The following is a 24,345-nucleotide window of genomic DNA, read 5'->3' on the forward strand; positions in this document are numbered from 1 at the left end:
ACTTGGATTATTTTTGGTACATGGGAGTGTATTTTATGGCGTTTGCATGGTGCATGGTTCAGGCACCCCCCGGGCATGTCTGTGGCCGTTTGAGATGTGAGGTTGGGGTTAATACTGAGTAATGTACGGTTAGTTCATGGTAGTAGGGTACATGTTTAAAGTAATCACGTATATCATATTGGCGTAACTAAATTTGAAATGAGTTGAGTGGACTATGTATTTTTAGATGAACACACTATGTTGTTCACCTACAATTATACGGATCGATGACTAGAGTAGATTGACGGCATTTTACAATAGCTACTATTAGGTATTATTGACATTTAAAGTTAGATAGACTATAGTCTATACTACATGGTGGTATAGGCATCCATGGATTTCCAGGGAATTCAACCCGAATCTGTAGACGGGGGCCTGTACACAAAACACATTGTTTTGTGTTGACAATAACTACGAGGCAATAACAGCCATCATACTAGTAAATATTATTTATACTAGTTAAATTATCTAAACTCGGCGATTTGACATAGACATTTTTTCACGATACATAGGAAAACTCTAAACTACATGCATAATAATAAAATATGGTTGAATGTTTCAAATAGTGGATAGTTAGAATGGGTCATGCATGTTTTTAATACAAACACCTTAACATCACCATGTCTGATGGTGCAGTGTGTAAATGTAACAGGTTATCTACATGGTGTATACTAAACCATGTAATACTGATGTACCGATGTTTTTTCAAGAATTCAGAACGTATAGTTTAGAAAATTGTGTAAGTCTATACTATACGAGGTCTTTAGATCATGGTCAGCACCAAATATCATACCAAAAGTCTGTATCTTATGTTTATCAGGTTTTATTTTGATCAGAAAATAGACAATTATGCAGATGAACATACACTGTAGCACAACATGGAGCAAAATGTACAAGACAATGAATTCACCAGGACATCAAATATACTCAGTCATCAACTATTTATAATGTATGTATATATATATATATATATATATATATAGATATATATACAACGATGCAATCAGGTCAATCATAGTGGCAATAGTTATGTCCTTGATTATTATTTTTTGGATCATATCAGGGTAAATCCTTCCAGTAATGCAAATAAGATGTACATAGCCTATGGATTCTTGACATTGGCAGTGGTCCTACCTCAATACCGCTAGTTCTCAATACCTTAATAACCCCCGGTATAAAATCATCAGTCCACAACTTGTTCATTAAATCTTTAAAATGATTGTAGAAGTAATATCGGGGCGTAATATTCAAACATGTGTGCTCGGTTTGACTAGAATGGTCTATGCGGCAGCCGTTGCAATCATCCTTCATCTGTTCGGTTATAGTGTTTGCGAGTAGTTGACCAACATGTATTTTCAGAATATCTGTAAGATTTGTGGGGTTTGTCCCAGCAAACTCATCCAAAGTCAGTGGCCAATTCATGGGGTATGGCGGCGAAAGCAATGGTGTGTCGGAGGCTGGAGGGTCATGGGGACCAGTTGAATTTGGGGGTGATAGGTCTACCCTCTCAAAATACTCTGTGTCCCCCGCACCATAGCCCCAAAATGCCCTCTCAAAATGTTCATCGTTCTCCGGATCATAGTCGCAAAATGCCCGGGCATCATCATATTCATCGCTGTCCGTATCTGCAGTACTGATGTTATGCCACCACGGGGGGTGTATACATGGTCCATTGTGGGTCCATCCACCATGAGAGGTCCCTTCATTCGAGTTTGATTCTCCCAATGAAGAAGTAGAATCCTCCATGGTGCGTGAATGGCGCAATATACTGGCAATAAGGATATTATCTACATCTATGCATCTACTCTATATAGCCTATGCCGTGGACTCTCCAAGCTTAAATTATAAAGTATATTGATCAATATTGTTCAAAATCAACACCGGTAATAGTGTAAATATATATATATATATATATATATATATATATATATATGAAATAAAAACAACAATGAAGATATGTTGATTTTGTTTTTATTTAATTACTGAGAAACATAGCAGGTATTTACACAAGTATGTTACACATTACATTTAATAGACATGTTCAGTTCATTCCCATTCGCTTTGGGGTTTCAACCAGGTAGAGTTGGGTTTCAACCATCTAGTTTTTAGGTGAAGCAGACGCTGAGATCGTCGACATGCCTTGGGTGCAGACAGAGGGGAGGGTACGTCCTCATCACCAGAGTCTGCAGGGGATGGTGGCGGATTGGAGTAGTTCTCTGGTTCAGAGTTCGGTGCTCGGGAGGACGGGGTTGTAAGGGAGAGGTGTACAAATTCCGCATTTTCGGACAGTCCAGGAGTTTTCTTGATCGTAGTCATGTCCAATGGTTCGATGCTAGCAAAATATTCCTCATCCGTATCGATTATTAACCCGTCCGACTCGAAGTCCTGCTCATCAATTCTCGACATATGGTTACTTAGCAGCTCCGTGGCCATGATCTCGTCCTCTGCCCTCTCTTTGTATAATTCAAAATCACGGGTATAGACAAATCTACTCCGTGTTGAATTATATTCCTCTAGTCTGAGAGGGGTAATATACGGGCTATATGACTGGTGCTCCACAGGTTCAACGGGGTTACGTGGTTTACCCATAGCCTCCATGACTAATACTGAGAGGAGATAGTTGATGACAAATGGTGTTTCCTGAGAAATTATCTCCTATAGCCTTATCCTCTGGTGTGAATAAGCCTTATCCTCTGGTGTGAATAAGCCTAACTCTCTTTGCTCTATACATACATCTAGATCTGAGCCCTCCCTTTTAATTAGTTTGTTCCTTAGCTATACACCCCACCCGTCTCAGTGATTATTCATGGTAGTGTCTACAATACATTTACACTGATACATTTCAACTAGGCTATTAACTTATGTTGTCGTCAGCAGTTTCAAACCAGTATCTAAAAAATAATGCATGTTTCTACATGTACATGTATCAATTTTTGTTAATTATTAGCCATACGATTTTGAACAATATTGATCAATATACTTTATAATTTAAGCTTGGAGAGTCCACGGCATAGGCTATATAGAGTAGATGCATAGATGTAGATAATATCCTTATTGCCAGTATATTGCGCCATTCACGCACCATGGAGGATTCTACTTCTTCATTGGGAGAATCAAACTCGAATGAAGGGACCTCTCATGGTGGATGGACCCGCAATGGACCATGTATACACCCCCCGTGGTGGCATAACATCAGTACTGCAGATACGGACAGCGATGAATATGATGATGCCCGGGCATTTTGCGACTATGATCCGGAGAACGATGAACATTTTGAGAGGGCATTTTGGGGCTATGGTGCGGGGGACACAGAGTATTTTGAGAGGGTAGACCTATCACCCCCAAATTCAACTGGTCCCCATGACCCTCCAGCCTCCGACACACCATTGCTTTCGCCGCCATACCCCATGAATTGGCCACTGACTTTGGATGAGTTTGCTGGGACAAACCCCACAAATCTTACAGATATTCTGAAAATACATGTTGGTCAACTACTCGCAAACACTATAACCGAACAGATGAAGGATGATTGCAACGGCTGCCGCATAGACCATTCTAGTCAAACCGAGCACACATGTTTGAATATTACGCCCCGATATTACTTCTACAATCATTTTAAAGATTTAATGAACAAGTTGTGGACTGATGATTTTATACCGGGGGTTATTAAGGTATTGAGAACTAGCGGTATTGAGGTAGGACCACTGCCAATGTCAAGAATCCATAGGCTATGTACATCTTATTTGCATTACTGGAAGGATTTACCCTGATATGATCCAAAAAATAATAATCAAGGACATAACTATTGCCACTATGATTGACCTGATTGCATCGTTGTATATATATCTATATATATATATATATATATATATATACATACATTATAAATAGTTGATGACTGAGTATATTTGATGTCCTGGTGAATTCATTGTCTTGTACATTTTGCTCCATGTTGTGCTACAGTGTATGTTCATCTGCATAATTGTCTATTTTCTGATCAAAATAAAACCTGATAAACATAAGATACAGACTTTTGGTATGATATTTGGTGCTGACCATGATCTAAAGACCTCGTATAGTATAGACTTACACAATTTTCTAAACTATACGTTCTGAATTCTTGAAAAAACATCGGTACATCAGTATTACATGGTTTAGTATACACCATGTAGATAACCTGTTACATTTACACACTGCACCATCAGACATGGTGATGTTAAGGTGTTTGTATTAAAAACATGCATGACCCATTCTAACTATCCACTATTTGAAACATTCAACCATATTTTATTATTATGCATGTAGTTTAGAGTTTTCCTATGTATCGTGAAAAAATGTCTATGTCAAATCGCCGAGTTTAGATAATTTAACTAGTATAAATAATATTTACTAGTATGATGGCTGTTATTGCCTCGTAGTTATTGTCAACACAAAACAATGTGTTTTGTGTACAGGCCCCCGTCTACAGATTCGGGTTGAATTCCCTGGAAATCCATGGATGCCTATACCACCATGTAGTATAGACTATAGTCTATCTAACTTTAAATGTCAATAATACCTAATAGTAGCTATTGTAAAATGCCGTCAATCTACTCTAGTCATCGATCCGTATAATTGTAGGTGAACAACATAGTGTGTTCATCTAAAAATACATAGTCCACTCAACTCATTTCAAATTTAGTTACGCCAATATGATATACGTGATTACTTTAAACATGTACCCTACTACCATGAACTAACCGTACATTACTCAGTATTAACCCCAACCTCACATCTCAAACGGCCACAGACATGCCCGGGGGGTGCCTGAACCATGCACCATGCAAACGCCATAAAATACACTCCCATGTACCAAAAATAATCCAAGTCATACATTAAAATAAACCATTAAGCCAACCTGAACCATGCAAATGCCACAAAACATACAATCACTTATCAAAATAATACAACTCATACCTTAAACAAATCATTAAGACATCATGAACCATGTAAAAATTCCCCAACCACATACCCACATACCAAAAATACATCACCACGTACCAAAAATAACCCATGTCATGCATTAAAACAAAACATTAAGACACCCTGACCCATGCAAATGTCACAAAATACACCACCATCTACCAAAAAAAATAACCCATGTCATGCAATAAAACAAAACATTAAGACACCATGAACCGTGCAAATGTCACAAAACACCACACCCCATACCAAAAATAACCCATGTCATACATTAAACCAAAACCTTAGCCCAACCTGAACCGTGCAACTGTCACAAAACACCACACCACGTACCAAAAATAACCCAAGTCATGCATTAAAACAAAACCTTAAGACACCATGAACCATGCATAACTCACAAAACACCACATCACGTACCAAAAATAACCCATGTCATGCAATAAAATAAATCATTAAGACAACCTGAAACATGCAAATGTCACAAAACACCACATCACGTACCAAAAATAACCCATGTCATGCAATAAAATAAATCATTAAGACAACCTGAAACATGCAAATGTCACAAAACACCACACCACATACCAAAAATAACCCAAGTCATACATTAAACAAAACCTTAAGACACCATGAACCATGCATAACTCACAAAACACCACATCACATACCAAAAAATAACCCAAGTCATACATTAAAATAAAACATTAAGACAACCTGAAACATGCAAATGTCACAAAACACCACACCACATACCAAAAATAACCCAAGTCATACATTAAAACAAAACAATAAGACACCCTGACCCGTGCAAATGTCACAAAACACCACATCACATACCAAAATAATACAACTCATGCATTAAAACAAAACCTTAAGACACCCTGAACCATGCATAACTCACAAAACACCACATCACATACCAAAATAACCCCAGTCATACATTAAACAAAACCTTAAGACACCATGAACCATGCATAACTCACAAAACACCACATCACATACCAAAAAATAACCCAAGTCATACATTAAAATAAAACATTAAGACAACCTGAAACATGCAAATGTCACAAAACACCACACCACATACCAAAAATAACCCAAGTCATACATTAAAACAAAACATTAAGACACCCTGACCCGTGCAAATGTCACAAAACACCACATCACATACCAAAATAATACAACTCATGCATTAAAACAAAACCTTAAGACACCATGAACCATGCATAACTCACAAAACACCACATCACATACCAAAAAAATAACCCAAGTCATACATTAAAATAAAACAATAAGACAACCTGAAACATGCAAATGTCACAAAACACCACACCACATACCAAAAATAACCCAAGTCATACATTAAAACAAAACATTAAGACACCCTGACCCGTGCAAATGTCACAAAACACCAGATCAGATACCAAAAATAACCCAAGTCATACATTAAACCAAAACATTAAGACATCATGAACCATGCAACTGTCACAAAACACCACACCACATACCAAAAATAACCCATGTCATACATTAAAACAAAACCTTAAGACACCGTGAACCATGCAAATGTCACAAAACACCACATCACATACCAAAAATAACCCATGTCATGCATTAAAACAAAACATTAAGACATCATGAACCATGCAACTGTCACAAAATACGCCACCACGTACCAAAATAATCCAAGTCATACATTAAAACAAAACCTTAAGACAACCTGAACCATGCAAAACTTTACCAAACAGTAAAAACAAACGGTTACAACATCAACAACACTTAACACAAATATTTTCACCCCACAGATGCAGTAGATTGAAAAGTTGCTTCCTACCTTTGAGTTAGTGATGCTGAAAAACACCCAGATCCAAATGTATATTCCATATTTCCATATGTAGTAACTAAGTGTGGACTGTCAACACGGAGGCACACATTGACAGTTGTGATCATGCGCAGATTGCATCACCTCTGCTCCACCATACTGGGTACAAATTAAACGGCCATTAGGGGGAGCCATAGTACAGTGAAATACAATGGGGACTGAGGAATAGCTATTGATTCACTGACTGAATACTTTTATTGGCAGAAGTGTAATCAGTATAGGATACAGTCAACCACATATCCAAAGGGATCACTGATAAAAGTCCTTGCTGTCTTGTTTCCATTCGGTCCAGGGTAATCAATTCATAATCATGGCATATATTATGATATATATATATATATATATATATATATATATATATATATATATGTGTAGGCCTGCATGTTGGGGGACAAAGAAGGGCTTATAAGGATGTGGAGGTAGTCACTAGACATAGGTCAGGGGGGGCAATCTTTATTTTATTTTTATAAATATAAATACCTTGGAATACCGAGGTATAGATTGTCAATATCGGCATCGTACCGTACTGTAAAATCTCATACCATGGCATGCCTAGTTTGTACCGTCTACCAGAGGGAAGTAGCTGGAAGTCGGTGCAGGGTGGATGAGACGGGGTCGTTTGCTATCTTGATAGTTTTTTTTTTTTACGAAGTATCTCATTGTAGATACAGCCTAATTGCTGATGTCTCTTCCCAATTATTTTTGAGGCTAGATTTACTATTCGCTGCAGCTTGCTTCTTCCTTTGACCTTTAGATTGCCAAACCACATTGCCATGTTAAAACACAAGACTCCCTCTATCAGGTTTTTATAGACTGTTTCCACGATATGCTTGCTCACTCTAAAGGAGTTGAGCTTGCGTAGTAGGTGGAGACGTTGGTTACAAGTTTTAAAAATCTGTTCAGTATTTTCACTGAAAATGAGTTTGCTGTCAATATATCTGCCTAAGTATTTAAAACTGTCTACTACCTCCACTATTTGTCCACCATTTGTAATGGCCTGCACAGGTTCCTCTTCATGAATGACAAGCTTCTTTTGTTTTTGTCACATTGATCCCTAACGAGTTTTTTTTTTCTTCCCCGCACCAGTTCTGAAGAGATAATAGATATGCTCTGTATGATTCCTCCCCACTGTCCCCCCCTTCCTCAGTAAGACAACTGAGACCACTGCTTGCGGTTGAAAGGAAACGTAAAATCAATAAAAAGCTGGCCTAGTAAGATGGGGATAAGCAGGCTGATAGTTGCATAATCAGTTCCTCTCTGACTTTTATAACCAAACTGGAAATAATCTAAGCTGTTAAAAACCATCGCTATAATTTGTCTGCTTATAACTCATTCAATACATTTTCCCAAAAATGGGAGTAAGAGCAATACACACACACACACACACACACACACACACACACACACACACACACCCAGCAAAAGCATGTCCCTGTCACGACCCATATACAAACTATTGATCCAAGCATGCAAAATCAATACTCACACACACAGCCACACAGCCTGTACAGAACCTACTGCCCCAGACGAGGCGAGAATTAGTTTCACTGACATGTATACAGTACCACTGTAATTGCGAAATAGTTTAAATTAATGATCATTGATTGCCAAACTGCCAAAGATGAAAGTACACTCATACAATCTGATCCTCAGATAGCGGAAACTCCAATCAGCAAAATCAATACTATGACGTCATCGGAAAAAAGGGTTAGGCCCCGCCCCCTCGTCCCTAGGGAGCGCCCTGGGAGGCATTATGCTCCCTGGGGAATAAAAGTGCCTCTTACTACTACTTCCAATCTTAAAAGTAGCTGATCTACAAGAGGCTACTTTCACTGTGCAACATGTTTCCATATACTTTAAGTCTTTATACGTCTTATTATAAGACATGCTGGCTTCTATGGAATCCAAATGACTGAAATCAGATCTGTTGTTATCACTGATAACAGATAATACACCAGTATAGAGCCCTGAGGGACTCATTGTTGTTGCGAGGAACAGAACAGGGGAGCTTATTTGTTCAATGGGGAGGGGGCGCCTGCAGGGCTCCCAACAGATTATTTATTTTATTTTATGAAGTAACGCAAACGTGGCTCATAATGACAGTGATATTACCAGAAAGACGTGAATATTTAGCCCTGAATGACCATTAACAGGTCTGTAACTCTGAGAGTGTTGAAATGGTTCCATTCTGCAAACACTCTCAGAGTTAAGGGGGTCTTTGCAAATAAAACATTTGAGAACCACTATAGTGCTATAGGCTACTAGTGGACTCCTAATGTGCCAGAGTGATTGTCATACATATTCTGAAGAGAACCTGGAGACTTGACATTCAGTATTAAAGTGGGTGTTATGATCAAAATAAGAACATTATAATGGTGTGTAAAACTAAATCAAACATTTGCCACAGATTTATTTTGCCAGTCCTTCAGTTTTCTCCCCGAGAAAAGTTCCTTTATTGGTAAGAGAAAGGTGCAGACTTCAAAGGCTGGCACAGCATCTCCAGAGTTCAAGCTAGGGGTGGATGTCTGGGGGCAACAGCCCCGAATCTGCCATGAATAGCCCTGGATCTCAAATAGGGGTTTATGTGTAATTGCGACCGTAGATCGCATTTACTATGAAAACCTGCATCTCCCGGCCTTCCGTGCGTTAGTCACCCACACCTTATGGTCACGCCTCGTGACATCACGCCTCCATATAGAGTATGGTCACACCTCGTGACATCACGTCTCCATATGGTCACGCCACCATATATGGCCTCGTCTAACCCTGGATAACCATACATGGAGAAGACTCACCTCATCATCACCTGGATCTGCATGAAGCTGGCCAGCAACTCAACATCTGACCTCAAACTCTGTTTCTATTCTCCTTATTCTCCTTCCACCAAAAAAATAAGTTCTGGCTTTACCGTGCAGTCGGTTTTCGCAAAACTTGGCAATGTGGTAGAGGGCCATGCCAAACGGTGAGGCGAAGCCCATGACCATTGGCCAGAGGGTGGCGCTATAGCACTCAATTGAAAATGCAAACTTTGAACAGGCATATCTCATGAACAGTTTGACCGTCAGCAATAAAACTTTGATAAGCTTATGAGTCTCCTCATGCCGAACAAATTCCGTGTTCTGACTTTTAACCTCTGACCACCCACCATTTTGAATTTTATGAAAAACAGATCAAATCTATCTCCTCCCAGGTTCTTTGATCAAAATGCACATTTCTACAAGTGAACTTTAGACCTACATCGACAAAAACTGGGGAGTACATTTTTATGTGAAACATTTAGGTTTTACCACTTTTACCCTTTATTCAGTATTTTAGCTGTGACGTGAGCGCCCCCTCTTGAGATACTTCCGGGTGATAAAATGGCCACCAACGTAATCAAAAAAGTCAAGTCTGGTCCACAAGATTCGTTACACCACCAAGATACCCATGTACCTGTCTAAATACTTCCTTAATGTAAACGAAGTCCACACCCACAACACCAGAGGGAGTGCAACAAACCATGTACAACCCAGATTCGGCACAAACAAGGGACTAAATTATTTTCACTCCTATGCCACCAAAATGTGGAACGCCCTACCAACCCTTGACTCCTTCAAAACCGCTCTCAAAGGGCACCTACGGATGGCTGCAATTCGAAACTGGCCTCTGTAAAATCTGAATCCCCCTCACCCCCCACCCCCCCCATTTCCCCTCACTGTATATGTATCTTTTCCCTTTTTGCTTCCTATATGATGAATTCCTGTTCTGTTCTTTAGCTACATAGAAATGTCTATTTGTCTCTAAATGTTTTGATGAATTGAACAATTGATTGAAATATGTATTAACAGTTTGCAGTGTTAATAAATATTTCAATCAATCAATCAAAAGGTCCTACTTTTGTGTCGCTTTTGTGTCCCCATGGAGTTATACTGTGACGCTCCGTCAGACTAAATCTGATACGAAAACAACCACGAAAGTCTAATTTTACTGCTTTCCTCGCAACAACAAAGCTGCGCTGCTCTCCCAAATCTGACAGTGACAGGCCGTCTGTCCCACATGGAATACTATCGCCATTTTATTTTATTGTGTCAAATAAATCCTCATAAATCAAACTAGATTCAACATACTCAAGCCTGCACATTGTAAATATACCCCAGAAATATTTTACCGATCAAATGGACTGTTGCCACCTTCAATAATAATGACAATAATAGTCTTTATTGTCTCCACATCATATATATTTTTTGTCATGGACACTTGTACAAATTAATAATTCCACTCGAGTTGGAAGCATTAAGACCCATTTTAACCCTCAATGGCTTCCTTTCTGAAAAATAACGTCACTGTAAAAAGATTCACGCGTTTAGATATTCAATTTACAATGAGATGCGGACGGGAGCTGGTGCCACTTGGACCCGGACGTAACGTAGCACTAAAAAATTACGTCGGACTTAAATACTGAATAGTCAATCAGCGTGAAGGCCTGGGCCGTTTGTTTCTTTGCTGCTGGGGGAAATAAACAAGAATCCTATTGGATATAATGTGAGTCCTGGTATTCTTTTCTATGGACTGTTTCTACCAGAACCGTGCACCCGATACATTACTTTGGATTAAAGTTATATACGGAGATCATTTGTAGGATTTGTGTACCACTACCATGTCACCTCTAGTGGCTCCAATAGGGGTGGTGTATCTTCCTAAATTAACCATCTTTGGTTGGGCTTATCCCTTCGTGCTCCTCCCTCTCCTCCTGGAGGGAAACGAGAGCGTGAGGAGGGTGGGGTTAGATAGGGCCCGCCTCCATGCTCCCCACCTTACAAAGACCAAAAAAAAAGATCCTTCGGAACCACAATTAGCCCTTCACCAAGTCCCTCCCCAACCCATCCTTGTCCAATAGGCACATTAGCAGCGAAGAAAGCTTGACCTGCATAGCAACCGTTGCTAAACTATTTGGATTGGCATTGGACAATCGCTTTTTGGGGTGGGATTTAGTGAAGGGCTAATTCAAACCCCCAACCTATGGATTGTGAAAGCTCACCGTCACTCTTGCACCACCAGGCCTTTCACGCTGTCCGTACATCAGTCTGTGGACAGCTAATCTCCGGCACCAGTGGGCCGATCTCTGCGAAAACTGTGCACGGTGCACGCACACTACCTAGATGCCAGAGCAGTACCTCTAGCTGCCTCGAATGTTCCAAATGGCCTGTTGTATCGCCACCAGCTATTTGCAAAACACATTTTTTGGTGGTCAGTTGTGAACATAATGCCTCAAATCATGAACAGTGAAACTTTGCACGCACATTGCCAATAGGCAGAGGAAGAATGCCACCCTACATTTTTCAAATCAGTCTCATGGTGATGCTATAAGATGATTGATGAAGATTTGCAACTGCTGGAAAGTAGAAATGAAGAGTTTACATATAGTACATGTAACATGCATACACATTCCCCAATGATTATATCTGGTTTCAGTATTTATTTATGGCGTATCGTCTCTATTATTAAGGTTATTGTAGCTGTCAATTTATATTGGTGGTTGGGAGGGGGCGGGGCGAGGGTCCCGAGACATTGCCAAAGCATTTCCGGGGATCCCCGTCCAAAAACGTTGAGAACCCCTGATCTAGGCCCCCTGTAGTTATAAATTCGGACTATGAAAAGGCCCAAGATCAGTGTTGGAACATACAGCATGTGAAGCTTGTGTGTGCAAGTAGCACCGATTTTCCTTTGTTTTGCCAATGGGTATACCCAGATTTGTGTGCAAGTGAGTGCAGTGCTGAATAGTAAAAGACATTGTACAGTTACCTCGTCTGTTTGAGACAGTAGTACTTTATTCACTACAAGGGAGGAGAAAAAAAAGCAAATTTCGAACAAGTACTCTCGTTATCCTGTCAAAGACATTACTTGTCTGCGTTGTTTTAGATGGACAGAATGAAGTACTACCGCGCTGGAGTTACACCTGATTGAAATACACAAGCAGAAGAACACTAGACAGAATGGCAATGAGAAAATAAACAGTCCAAGCTAATCATTTTTGACCTGCTGCACACAAACTCATCCCAGCCCCAGTGTGACGCAGTCCTCCCAGCGACTGACATTCAATGACCACGCTCGAGTCAAGTAGTAACTGCAACAGAAGCTTTTGTTTCAATGTGCAGGGAAACACGAGATGGGTGGGGCTTGCTTATCGCCTATCGGTAGGTTGTCAATCACAAACTTACACTAAATCAACTTGCAAATATGTCGCTGCGATTGTCGTCTCAACTTTCAGCGTCTCAGTGTATTATTCTACCCTCCCCACTCACACCAGCACCATATAAACAAACCATAATATGCAAATACTATTTGGCCCAAGTCAGTCTACGAATAAGCTAACTGTAGGCCCTTTTTCTACTTTGACGAGTAAAATAACTAGAACTCAAAGATTGGCAGTCATGAGAAGATAATCTTCAACATAGTTGAGTCATGTGTTGTACCTTTAATGCTCCTGCTGATTGCTTGTAAAAACACAAATTCAAATAAGAAAAGGCCATTTTTGATGTAAAGCAAAGAGTCATTCAACTCTAAATGAGTTGAAAATCTATCTGTGTGCGTGTGCACGCATTAATGAGGGTATGGAGGAGGCTCTGTTTGTGTGTATACAACGGTCACCGCCTTTTGAGCTCCACAAGTACTTCCCATGTTCTTACCAGAAAGTTCATGTTAGTCTAGCTGTGTACTCACTTCAGTAGTCAAACCTGACCATTTGAATGTAATCATTTCCCTCCTCCTGGTAGAACATGAACCCAGCAGTACTAGGGAACGTCTAGGGCCAAAGTTGGTATAATAACTGGTATATATACAAGGTAGAGAGAGGTAGTGTTTGTGCATGTATTAGACGAGTGGAGTAATGGTTTGCGTTTGTGTTTAGGGACTTTATTTTGGGTTGTTTTGGACCACCGGTCTCTCAGTGCATAGGCCTTATGACTTGCTGACGTGGTTACACTTGTCGTTTCACTGTGACCATGTCCAAGACTGATTGGAAACACTAGGGCTGTCACAATTATTACATCATCGTCTAATCACAATTAGAGATAATCGCAATTATTTTTGCATAATCGCCATTTTAATTCTTTTTAAGGAGAAATAGCTGATCTACAATAAAAAAATATATCTGATCAGCTATTTATTAAATATGTCGGTAATTTCTTAGTAACCCCAAGTCGAGCCTGCAGCACCACCGTTGCACAGGTGGAGCCTGCAGAACCATCGCGGCTCAAGAATCCGCCGCTCCTGAATGAAGTGTCAGGAGTGCTGGGAGTCTGATGCAACGTACAGGTCCTGGACCTGGTGAGACGTAGGAGGGGCCTGGACAGGAGTCGACCCAGAGCCTAGCCCTTCCACGCACCAGTTTGGTCTACCTCCTAGGCAGAGTAGTTCGGGAGAGGCAGATTGTGTGGCCCTGGTCTTTCCCTAATGGGACTGATCGTGGGTAGGCTGCTACTGGGACGTAAGTCGGGACTTGAGCACCCCGGCTGGGACAACCTAAACCCTGATGACCTTAGTTGGGATACATCACTGAGGATATGTCCCAGGTGCGTCCATGTGATGTTATTTTGTTCTTAGTATATTTAAGTTACTTGTCAGATCTGCCCTGTGCAATGTTTCAATACGAGGCCTTAAAAGCAATCTGAAATTAATTAATAATCGCAAAGTTTTGTAAGACAATTAATCGCCAACGTAAATCTGTAATAGCGACAGCCCTGCTAGTGACTTAAAACATACCATATATAATATCTCTGGATGGCCTCACCACAAGACCCGTCGGACCATTTCAGGACCATTGTGTGGATCGTCTGATTCTGATTCCAACACAAGTGAACTCTGACTTCCAGACGGTGCATACAGACACCGGCGTGGTGAGATCATCTGGCCTTAAAGGATCACAGTGAAAGGAAAAGGGTAAAGTGTGTAGCCACTGATCAGATCCCTCATCTCCCTGCAGATCCACAACTGGAAAAAAAAAACCCACAGATTATCTTCTGGCAATTGAATTGTCTGCATTTGAAAAGACAAAAAAACCCAAAAACAATTCAAGAGTAAAACCCAATGAAGTTCAAATAAATAAAGGAAAATAAATCGCATTTGAAAGGGGGGACGGGGGACGGACACTGCAGCATCAATACGGGGTCACCCTGCTCCTCTATTTAACAAGAAAAGGGGAAAAAAGAAAGACAATTCTTTATCAACATGTATTTTTTTCTGCAATTAACAAAAGCAAAAACAAGACAGAAATAAAAAATAAGAAAAACTTTTTGGTGACTAAATTTAGTGAGCCACTATCAAAGATTCTATACATTTGTTTTCTCTTAAATGCTATATATGTATCTGAATATATTATTTCATTCATTCATTTATTTTACAAAAAAGAAAATATATGTGTGCGCGAAGAGGTCATTGAATGGCCATTAGGCAGGGTGGGGTTGTCTCTGTACACAGTTGGGTCATCTGGTTTTCATGTGGAGTAGTTAAGACTGGACAAAAAAAATACTCGACACTTACTTTGTTGCGATGACAATGTTATTTTTGTCAAGAAGCATAAATCAGGCTTTACAAGCCAAGAGCACCATCTTTCTTTTAACCCATTTTGGGTGGGAACCCCTTTTGGTGTTAGCATTATGTTATGCTTTAGCTATTGAAAAATAGCAGATCTACAAGCTCATAGCGCGCCACCGAGTATCCAAAGGGATAGTTACAATTTACAATTTAGGCATTTAGCAGACGCTCTTAATCCATAGTTGTAAAGTGACTAGCAGAGAAACATTCCTGCCACCACCACCACCACCACCAGCTAGCTATAATCTCCCCCCACACCCTGCTCACGTTCTACATCTCCAGTGTCGTGGTCTATCCGTCATTCAAAAACTGGATATCACAAATGAGGTCATGGTTGAGAGAGAATGCAAGACAGAATGTCTCTCGTTTAAACCACTTGAACCCTAGCGTCCATATTCTGGGTGGGAACATAGCCAAACTACAAGCTCACAACACACGTGCTTCGAGCTTGTAGATCGGCTATTTTCAGCAAAGACATTTCGTTGTAGAGGAGGGGGGGAAAGTGCGAACCAAGTAGAGAGCCGACCCTGGTCAACTATAAGTATTAGTTCACGTAGTATAGGGGGTTTAAGTGGTTACGGTTTTAAAAGATGAGTTGCTGCCATGAAGTACATCTCAAGGTGCGTTCAAACCTGAAAAAAATGGATGTTTCCAGTCGCTTAAATGGCTTCACTTTGGTCGCAAAGGTCAGCGTTGATAGAAGAAAATTCCCTTCGCGTCGATTGGCTGTGGACACAGTAATTTCACTTTGGGAGTGTAACCAAATGGACCCAAGATGGCTCGGTTCAATATATTTAACATAATTCCTGCTATTATATCATTTATTTAGCAGAAAACCTAGTTCCTGTGTCTTTGCAAAGGGTTTGTATATTGTTTTTTTCCACCTCTGCCGAGTCCCTGTGGTCAGTTCAAGTTGTAACTGCATGGATAAAACCAACTGAAGCGAAGGTCACTTCAGTTGGATTTTTCCAGCCGGGGGCAAAGATACCAGGCGGCTATTCGCTTGGTCACCCCGTTCGCGCAACTTCTCGTCTTTGCATCGACTTTGTATGTAATCACACCGCTCAAACTATTCAGGTCTGAACGCAACTTCAGAATGTCTTAAACACGATGAAAACACAGGAGGTTAAGGGTCCCCTACAGAGATCAATTCATTATCAGTAGAAACTAAAATGGGTGCTGCTCATATGGTTGCGTTTCAACCATCACTTCACACCTCCGATTTAAACTTCGATTAAGACAATTTGACCAATGTGAGCCGTTCACCTGCACCTCTTCCCCCCTCCCCAGTGCCTGCTGGGTACTGTAGTTAAAAAAAAGTGATTGAAGGGCATGAAGGCAAGATAAGCGTGAGAGATTATACAGCCTGTGTCTGGCGGAAGAAACCACCTGCAGCTCGTCAAGAGTGACGGACAGAATGGAACCCATGGATTATTAATTCACGGTGTCCTAGTAGCTGCTTGGTCCAATAACAGTATCAGCACGGATGAACTGATCCACTGGAAGGAGAGGGAAAGGTGCACGATTTTATAGAAACCTTTAGTACTGATGATCACTAACCAGGCCTTTCACATTAAAACCCTTGGACTGCCACCCCAATAGCAGCTTTTCAGTGCCTTCTGCCAGCTCTATTCATGATTTTAAGCATTTTGAGCAGCTATGCACATAAGACCACGTGCGTGCGTGAGCGTGCACGCGAGGATTTCGGCCAGTTTTAGGTGGACGACATCGGCCGTTAGCAAAAAATGCTAAAAGTTGCTAAATAATTAAAAAACCCTGATTATGTGGAATAAAACAATTACGTCAATCCCGTCAAAGGGAGGTCTGGATTAATTAATTCACGTCAGAACCGTCAATGGTTAAAAACATGTTCAGACTGGGATTTCCTTTGCCATTTCTTTTTGTTATCAATGGAAAGCAACGACTCTAAAAATAATTAAAAAAATAAAGTAGTAGTATCTTATATACTATTCTATGAACTTTTTATTGGTTTCTCGGTGGGAGTCAAGCGTTTAGAAATGTGTCTGTGTTTCGGGGGGATATTAACGCAGAGCGCTGGACTGATCGGGGTCAAATGTCTTGTGCACTCGCCACCAGTAGGCCAACTTAGTGCCTCAAACATGTTCCATGTGTTTTATAGTTTTAGAATGTCTTTACTTCCATTTTGTAATGGAAGTCAATGGGGCTGGCATCGGGGCTTAACATTCTTATGTGAAGCTCTTTACATAAAAAACAAGTGCTCTGTTAAATGCTCTATAAATTAAGATTAGTGTATTATTATTATATCCTAACAAGGCCCTTGCCAACTGATGAATGCATTTGGTTAGTGATCATTACAAGTCAGCAGGTTTAGAAAAGAAAATCGTAATGGCAACGCAATCCAAGAGAGGGGTATACAAAGTAATAAAAAAAAACTGCACTACAACTATCAAATATCTATCCACAACTATCCAATTATGACACGGTGGGCTGGATCCCAAAAATAGGCAGTTAAATACAACTCAAATTTACAGAAAATATGCAAACTGTGTCAAAACATTAAGTGCTCATCTTTTCAAGTTGGGGTTTAGTCCATGGTGCCGCCTGTGCAAAACATTTATCCTTCCTCCAACATGTGAAGCAAGCAGCCCTGTCAAAATGTCCTGAAAGAAACGACACAGTTGCAATGCTGAGGGGTTGGTTGTCTTTTTGGAGACAGGACACAATTGGCGTTTTCACTACTAGGGCTGGGCGATATGGGCATAAGCAATTAGAACAATATTTATGGACCAAATACCTCTAAATCGAAATTGTGACTATGTTGTTGTGTTATTATGATGATATCAATTTACCGTATTTGTTAAATTGATATTACAAATTGATTTTACAATATCCATAAATACTGTATATATAACTACTGTATGTGTTGTGAGCTTGTAGATCAGCTATTTTAGAAAGTTAAGTTAAAGTATAAAATAGGGCTAAAATGATTAAAACCAGGACAAATGCCATATCACGATATAATGACATCCAATATTGCAGAAAATATCTACAGTGTAGTCGTATATCGCCCAGCCCTAGTTAGTTTTCACATTCTCTTCATGATGAGTTGACGATCTGATGATTTTGTTGAGCATTCTGAATGATGTGTGTGTGTGTGGTGTTACAGATGAACAAAATACCTTCAAGAGACCCCCTCTATCAACACAGTGGGGACCCCCCCCCCATGCCTACCCCGGCCAAAAAATAAAACCAGGAAGTCCCATTCTCGCTCCGATCATCCCCGGCGATGTTACAGTGCAGTCCCACCGCTGTCCAGCGATCCTCCGCGCGTGCAGCGTTGTGCGAGCGTTTTTCTTTCTTCTTCTTCTCACTAAGCCACACCTCGTTTGTTGCCCACTAGTTCGTTCCCGGTGGATACATTACATTACCCAACCCATTAAAAAAAAAAGTGCTCAGCGTCTGACTGTCTGTCTGTCTGGCCGACAACGTGTCAAATTCAGCTCCTCCATCCGTCCATCCATCCATCCAGCCTTGGTTTACATATTTACAAGAAAAAGAAAAATCCATCATTCTTCAGCACACACGCACACCAAAGTACAGTACATGGATGGGGACATTCTATAGAGTGGAGTCCAGTGTTCTCCAGCTGTGTGCCTGACTGTGCCTGTGTTAGAGGCTGGCTGGCTGGTGGAACCGCCAACGAAGCCGCCTCCTCTCACCGACCCCCCCCCCCCCCCCGCCCCCTCCCCGTTCCCACCAGTCTCTCGCTAACCCTAGTTGGAGCTGGCTGTGATGGGCTTCTCCACTAGCTCCAGCTCCAGCGGGTGCGCTGGCTTCAGCTGCAGGCCGCCGTAGCAGCCCTTACACACGCGGCTGGGCTCGAACAGCTGCTGGCTTGGCACGGGGATCTTCTGGTCACAACAGCTGGCGCAGAACACGTTACCGCAGTTCCTGCATGGGAGGGGAGGGGGTGGGGGTGGAGGGGGGGACAAGATGGGTCAGCCGCAGTTTTTTTGGCACGGGAATGAAACCACTTGAGTGGCTATAGCTACATGTAGGTGATAAAACATTGTGGTTTGTGGTTTTGGCCATCGTTTTCTTTTGGTGTTGCACAGAGATTGTGTTCACTGTTCAAAGTTGGCTGTGTGAGTTTTTTTTATTCCACTATGATGTGCCAGATTAACATCAGTGGTCTTAACTCTTAAGCGGTGTAAAATAATTTAATTTTCCATCTGAGAACAACAGACATCACTGGACAGTGGACAGGAAGGCAAAATCGCACTGGAGGCTTTGTTGACTTTCTAACCAACCATGCTCAGCTTAAGAAAATAAGGCCATGCTACACGCAGTCACGCACGCACATACATTTAAACATACACACACAGCGGCCCCTTCACTTTCCTGTACTCTCCTGAGGAAATTGCTTATTACAAATATGGCCCCTCAGTATAAATATATAATGAAAAATAAATGAATAAATCTCTCTGTCTCTATACATAAATATATATAGTATATAGTATTATATATACTATAATAAAATTATGATAGAGTATAAGCATCTAATTCACACTGCAATTCATGTTTGTGCCTGTGTGTACAGTAACTAGTTGACTGCGTGGCCTCCATGTTTGTGCCTGTGTGTACAGTAACTAGTTGACTGCGTGGCCTCCATGTTTGTGCCTGTGTGTACAGTAACTAGTTGACTGCGTGGCCTCCATGTTTGTGCCTGTGTGTACAGTAACTAGTTGACTGCGTGGCCTCCATGTTTGTGCCTGTGTGTACAGTAACTAGTTGACTGTGTGGCCTCCATGTTTGTGCCTGTGTGTACAGTAACCAGTTGACTGTGTGGCCTCCAGTAACATGCAGTGCTGGTGAGAGATGAGATGCCGTAAGGAAGGACCATGTCTAGCGCAGCATGCTGCCACAGTGTCTGAGGGAGGGGAGGGGGTGCTGCTATATACAGGGGGTAGGGTGACCAGATCCAAACTGTTCATTTGAGGTACAGAAGTATCGCTTGTGCCTTGTGTGGGACGGGGACTAGGTTAGCAACGTATTACTTAAAATGCAAATTTTGGTCATGGCCCAGGGTGGTACAGTCGACTACTGTAGCCTAGGGGATATTTCTCATGTTATTTAAACAGGCTAAAAAACACATCTTGCTGTAAAAGAGACAACGAGAGTGCTTTACGACAGAAGGCCAACTATTAGGGCATTTGAACACTGCTGCTTGCCAGTCACAATGTGGGACAGGGTCTCATTTTGTGGGACGCCTGAAAAGTCTTGGAAATGAGGGGGACGCAATGGGGGACATCTGGTCACCCTAACAGGGTGGGGGGGGGGGGGGGGAGAGATAAGCCTGCAATATGAGATTCACTGACAAATGTATCGATAAACATAGTGTAGAAGCACCACACCCACCCATTTAGTGGGAATTATGGCATGCCCACTTGGGATTTGGAAATTGCGACAGTCAGTTAGAAACTAAATTTGCATTTGGCGAGTTGGACTCATTGGCCCTGAATTTACAATGTGGCCTAACACTTATGCCATTGACATGAACACAAAAAACAAACAATCAAACAAACAAAAAATAATAGAAAATTAAATGGAGGTAACGGGAAAAGGCCTCAACCATCCTCCTAGCAAAAACCTCAACGCCAGCGACACCACCACCGCCGTCAAAGGTTCAGGGACATTTATACACCACTGAACGACAATATCCTCCTGGCCCTGAACTTCTCCTCCTCCTCCTCCTCACACTCCAATTACACACGCATGCATCTCGTCAATGCACAGAGCTGCCAACTAAAAGCAAGAGTGGAGAGGGCAACCAGCTGCAGCGTGGCTGGGGAGCAGTGGATGGAAGGGGTGGGCTGGGGACAGACAGAGAGGGTTAGGGCCGGTGGGAGGGAGGGAGGGTGTGTCAAACAAACATGTGTAGTAATGCAGGGTTGGGGGTTGGGGGAGGGAGGGACAGGGGGGAGCCGGATCTCACCAGACCTCCTGGACAGGCTCCCTGCCACTGTAGAGGAGAGGGGTAGAGAATGGATAAGAGCAGCCATCAAGATTGGCCCACAGCGCACACACTAAAACACAACTCATCCCTTCTTAAGACCTATTCATACTCCAGTTTTAGGTGATAAATGTGACCACCGAAAACTACAATATGACGTCACTGAGCCACGAAAACTACCATATGACGCCACTGAGCCGTCTCACCATTTCGGTGGTCACCTTATCACCTAAAAAATGGAGTACGAATAGGCCTTTACTCTGCCCCAAATACTTTCTGCTGAGATGAATTTTTACACACAGGATAGTCAAAATACAGAAGAGAAGGGACAATGCTGGACTGTTAATTTGTGGTAATTTTGGCTTTTAAATGAGTACTACTAGTAACAGTAGAGATTCATACTGCACACTCAAACAGTCTGCTTTCTAAAAAAAATAATAACCTTTAGGAATTGAGGAAATAAATTGCAGTTCAACAATTCCAATTATGAAATGCTGCTAGTTAGTTGAAATCTCAAAGACAGCAAGACAGAAATCCAGCGAGGGTTCCTGTCTGCAACAATATGGGCCAGTTAAAATGTTTGATGGCTGCATGAAACTGTGTCAACCAAGTTGTGCTGACAACACCCTAATTATTGCAAACAAGTTGAGTCTAAAGTGCAGATAGGGTCAAAAGTTTATACAAGTAAAGTAAGTGAACACCCACGATGTAGGTTACTACAGCACGACTTCTATCAGTCAATGAATAACCCGACACCTCACCTCAAAGAAGACAAAACAAACAGCAGCAACAAGGAAATGCAAATGTCACCCGACTGAAAGTAAGTATTCATGTCTTTATCATGCACACTCAGAAGTACCCGAATAAATGCAATGATAATGTACTTTTATTGACAGAAGTGGCCTGACGTGATATAACGAAAAAAATCCATTGCCATTTATCCAGCAACTATAGGCAAATCATTCTAAGCCTAAAAAACTCAAGGACAAAATATAAAAAACTAACAAAAAACAAAAGACACTCACGTAAATCCAGGAACACAGGAGGACAAAACGACAAACTTGAACATAGGAAATGTTCTTAAACCATAACAGAAAAGAAACAGGCAGCCATTGCTAGTGATAAGTAGTGCTGCACAATTAATGGAAAGAAGATCGTGATCTACATCTCATGCACCCACAGTATGCGATCTCATTTCTAAATTTGAGCAAGAATCATGCAGCACTAGTTGGCTGTCCAATTCATCTTCCAATTCACTTTTGGCTTTTGTCCTTTTAATTAAAGCCACAGTAGTTATGGCTCCAGCTGCCACATTTTGAATGTAAAAAGACGATACATATTCTCACGGAGATAAACAAAGAATAGTGCGAGAATTGAGAATCTCAATGGTTGTGGAGGGGGTGAGAAAAATAAATCGAGATTTACAATATGAGCAAGAATCGTGCAGCACTAGTGATACTGATGCTCTGAGCTGCAGCAGGCCGATAGTGATAAGAGAGCCCTGCGGTTACCTGCAGTGATGCTTCCTGGCAGCCAGCCAGAATCTACTCTCACAGCCATAGCAGTGGGCTGCCAAATGGTCCGGGTACCAGCGGGTCACCTGCAACACGCAGCCAAATTTAGCTCAGTTTTACAATCTCCCTATCTACTGTGTGTGGGTCGCCAGGCCATACAACCATCAGCTGACATTCTCGGACAGACCCAGACTCATTATAGGGAGGGATAGGCAAAGCGACAAGGCTTACTGTTTTTCATTGGAGTCAGGCAATGGCCTGTTACATTTGTAATCACTTTAATATTGGTGTGTGTGTGTGTGTGTGTGTGTGTGTTTGTGTCATCATCATTGCCATAGCAAATCGTAGTCTCTCTCTACAACGGCATACATGTTTAGCGTGTGTAGCTGCTGTGGGAAGCAGCGTCGCATCCTGTCTACGTTACTGCCATGTTTTTACCGACCTCACCACCAACATCCCACACATTTAGACGAGTGGTTCTTAACCTGTGGGTTGGCTCCCCAGATGACAGTAAAGTGACAATATAAGCTAGGCCTTTTAAGAACGTTTGAATACCTAAAAAAAGTAAACAAAAATAAACAAAATGGAGAAAAGAAAAGACCATAGACCATAACTGCATCAAAAGTAACCGACACACTATACTATACTATATGCCTGTCAGGGTGGGGGGTCCCCAGTTAAAATATGATTCTTTTGGGGGGTTCGAAGCCTGAAAAGGTTGAGAACCACTAAGAGTTTGTCTCAAAACAAACCCAAATCCCAATAACGAGCCCATTGCTTTGACATGTTCACTCTGCCCATCCCCAATAAAGAGCATGATTGTGGGCTGGTGGCTTTACCTCGGTGTCCTGCTTGTCCACCTGCTCCCAGCTGGCCTCAGAGAACAGCTCAGTGCTGCAGCGAGACAGACAGTTGTGGTCCATGTTGTACTCCGAGTCCGTCATTGAGGCCTGCCAAGCACGGACAGTACAGTTGTTACATTCAGAAAATTAATCAAATAGATGGCTAGTACAACACAGGAATACATTAATGCCAATGCTGTCTTTTTCTTTTTGTGTTTGTTTTTTTTTAAGAAGAAAAAACTAGAAAAAGTGGCCCTTGTGGCACAGGTCTCCACCAGGGCAGGTCAGGTTGTGGCCTCCTGGTGGCGCTATAATAGGCCAATGTGAAAAAGGTGCCGTTCATTAAATTGGATGATTTGAGGCATTTTGTTCCAAAAATATGTTTTGAAAAAATTCACCTGTTGGTGGCGCTATAACAGGCCAATGTGAAAAGGGTGGGGTATCTTCCTCAGCCTAGTAGAAAAGTCCGTGAAAGATTTCACATAAATTTCACACTGCGTTCTAGATGTGAGGCTTTTTGTTCAAAACGGGCCAATCCTG

General features: G+C 41.4%; 1 protein-coding gene across 4 annotated transcripts in view; it reads right to left on the reverse strand.

Annotated features, from left to right (window-relative positions):
- Window positions 1-24,345, reverse strand: part of mtmr3 (myotubularin related protein 3) — a 401,420-nt gene that overhangs the window by 334,492 nt on the left and 42,583 nt on the right. For 2 of the 4 annotated variants that reach the window (XM_083784543.1, XM_083784544.1), the window contains 5 exons: window positions 23,803-23,913; window positions 22,961-23,049; window positions 21,432-21,458; window positions 19,156-19,387; window positions 19,045-19,120 (listed from right to left, as the gene is read on the reverse strand). In XM_083784543.1, coding sequence (XP_083640669.1) covers window positions 19,210-19,387; window positions 21,432-21,458; window positions 22,961-23,049; window positions 23,803-23,913 — 405 coding nt within the window. In that variant the 3' untranslated portion in view covers window positions 19,045-19,120; window positions 19,156-19,209. Of the gene's footprint in view, window positions 1-15,621; window positions 19,121-19,155; window positions 19,388-21,431; window positions 21,459-22,960; window positions 23,050-23,802; window positions 23,914-24,345 lie in introns of those variants that run through there. The other 2 variants (XM_083784542.1, XM_083784545.1) reach the window with 2 other exon arrangements.

The sequence above is a fragment of the Protomyctophum parallelum genome, assembly GCF_964188405.1.
Source record: "Protomyctophum parallelum genome assembly, chromosome: 15".
Classification (NCBI taxonomy): domain Eukaryota; kingdom Metazoa; phylum Chordata; class Actinopteri; order Myctophiformes; family Myctophidae; genus Protomyctophum; species Protomyctophum parallelum.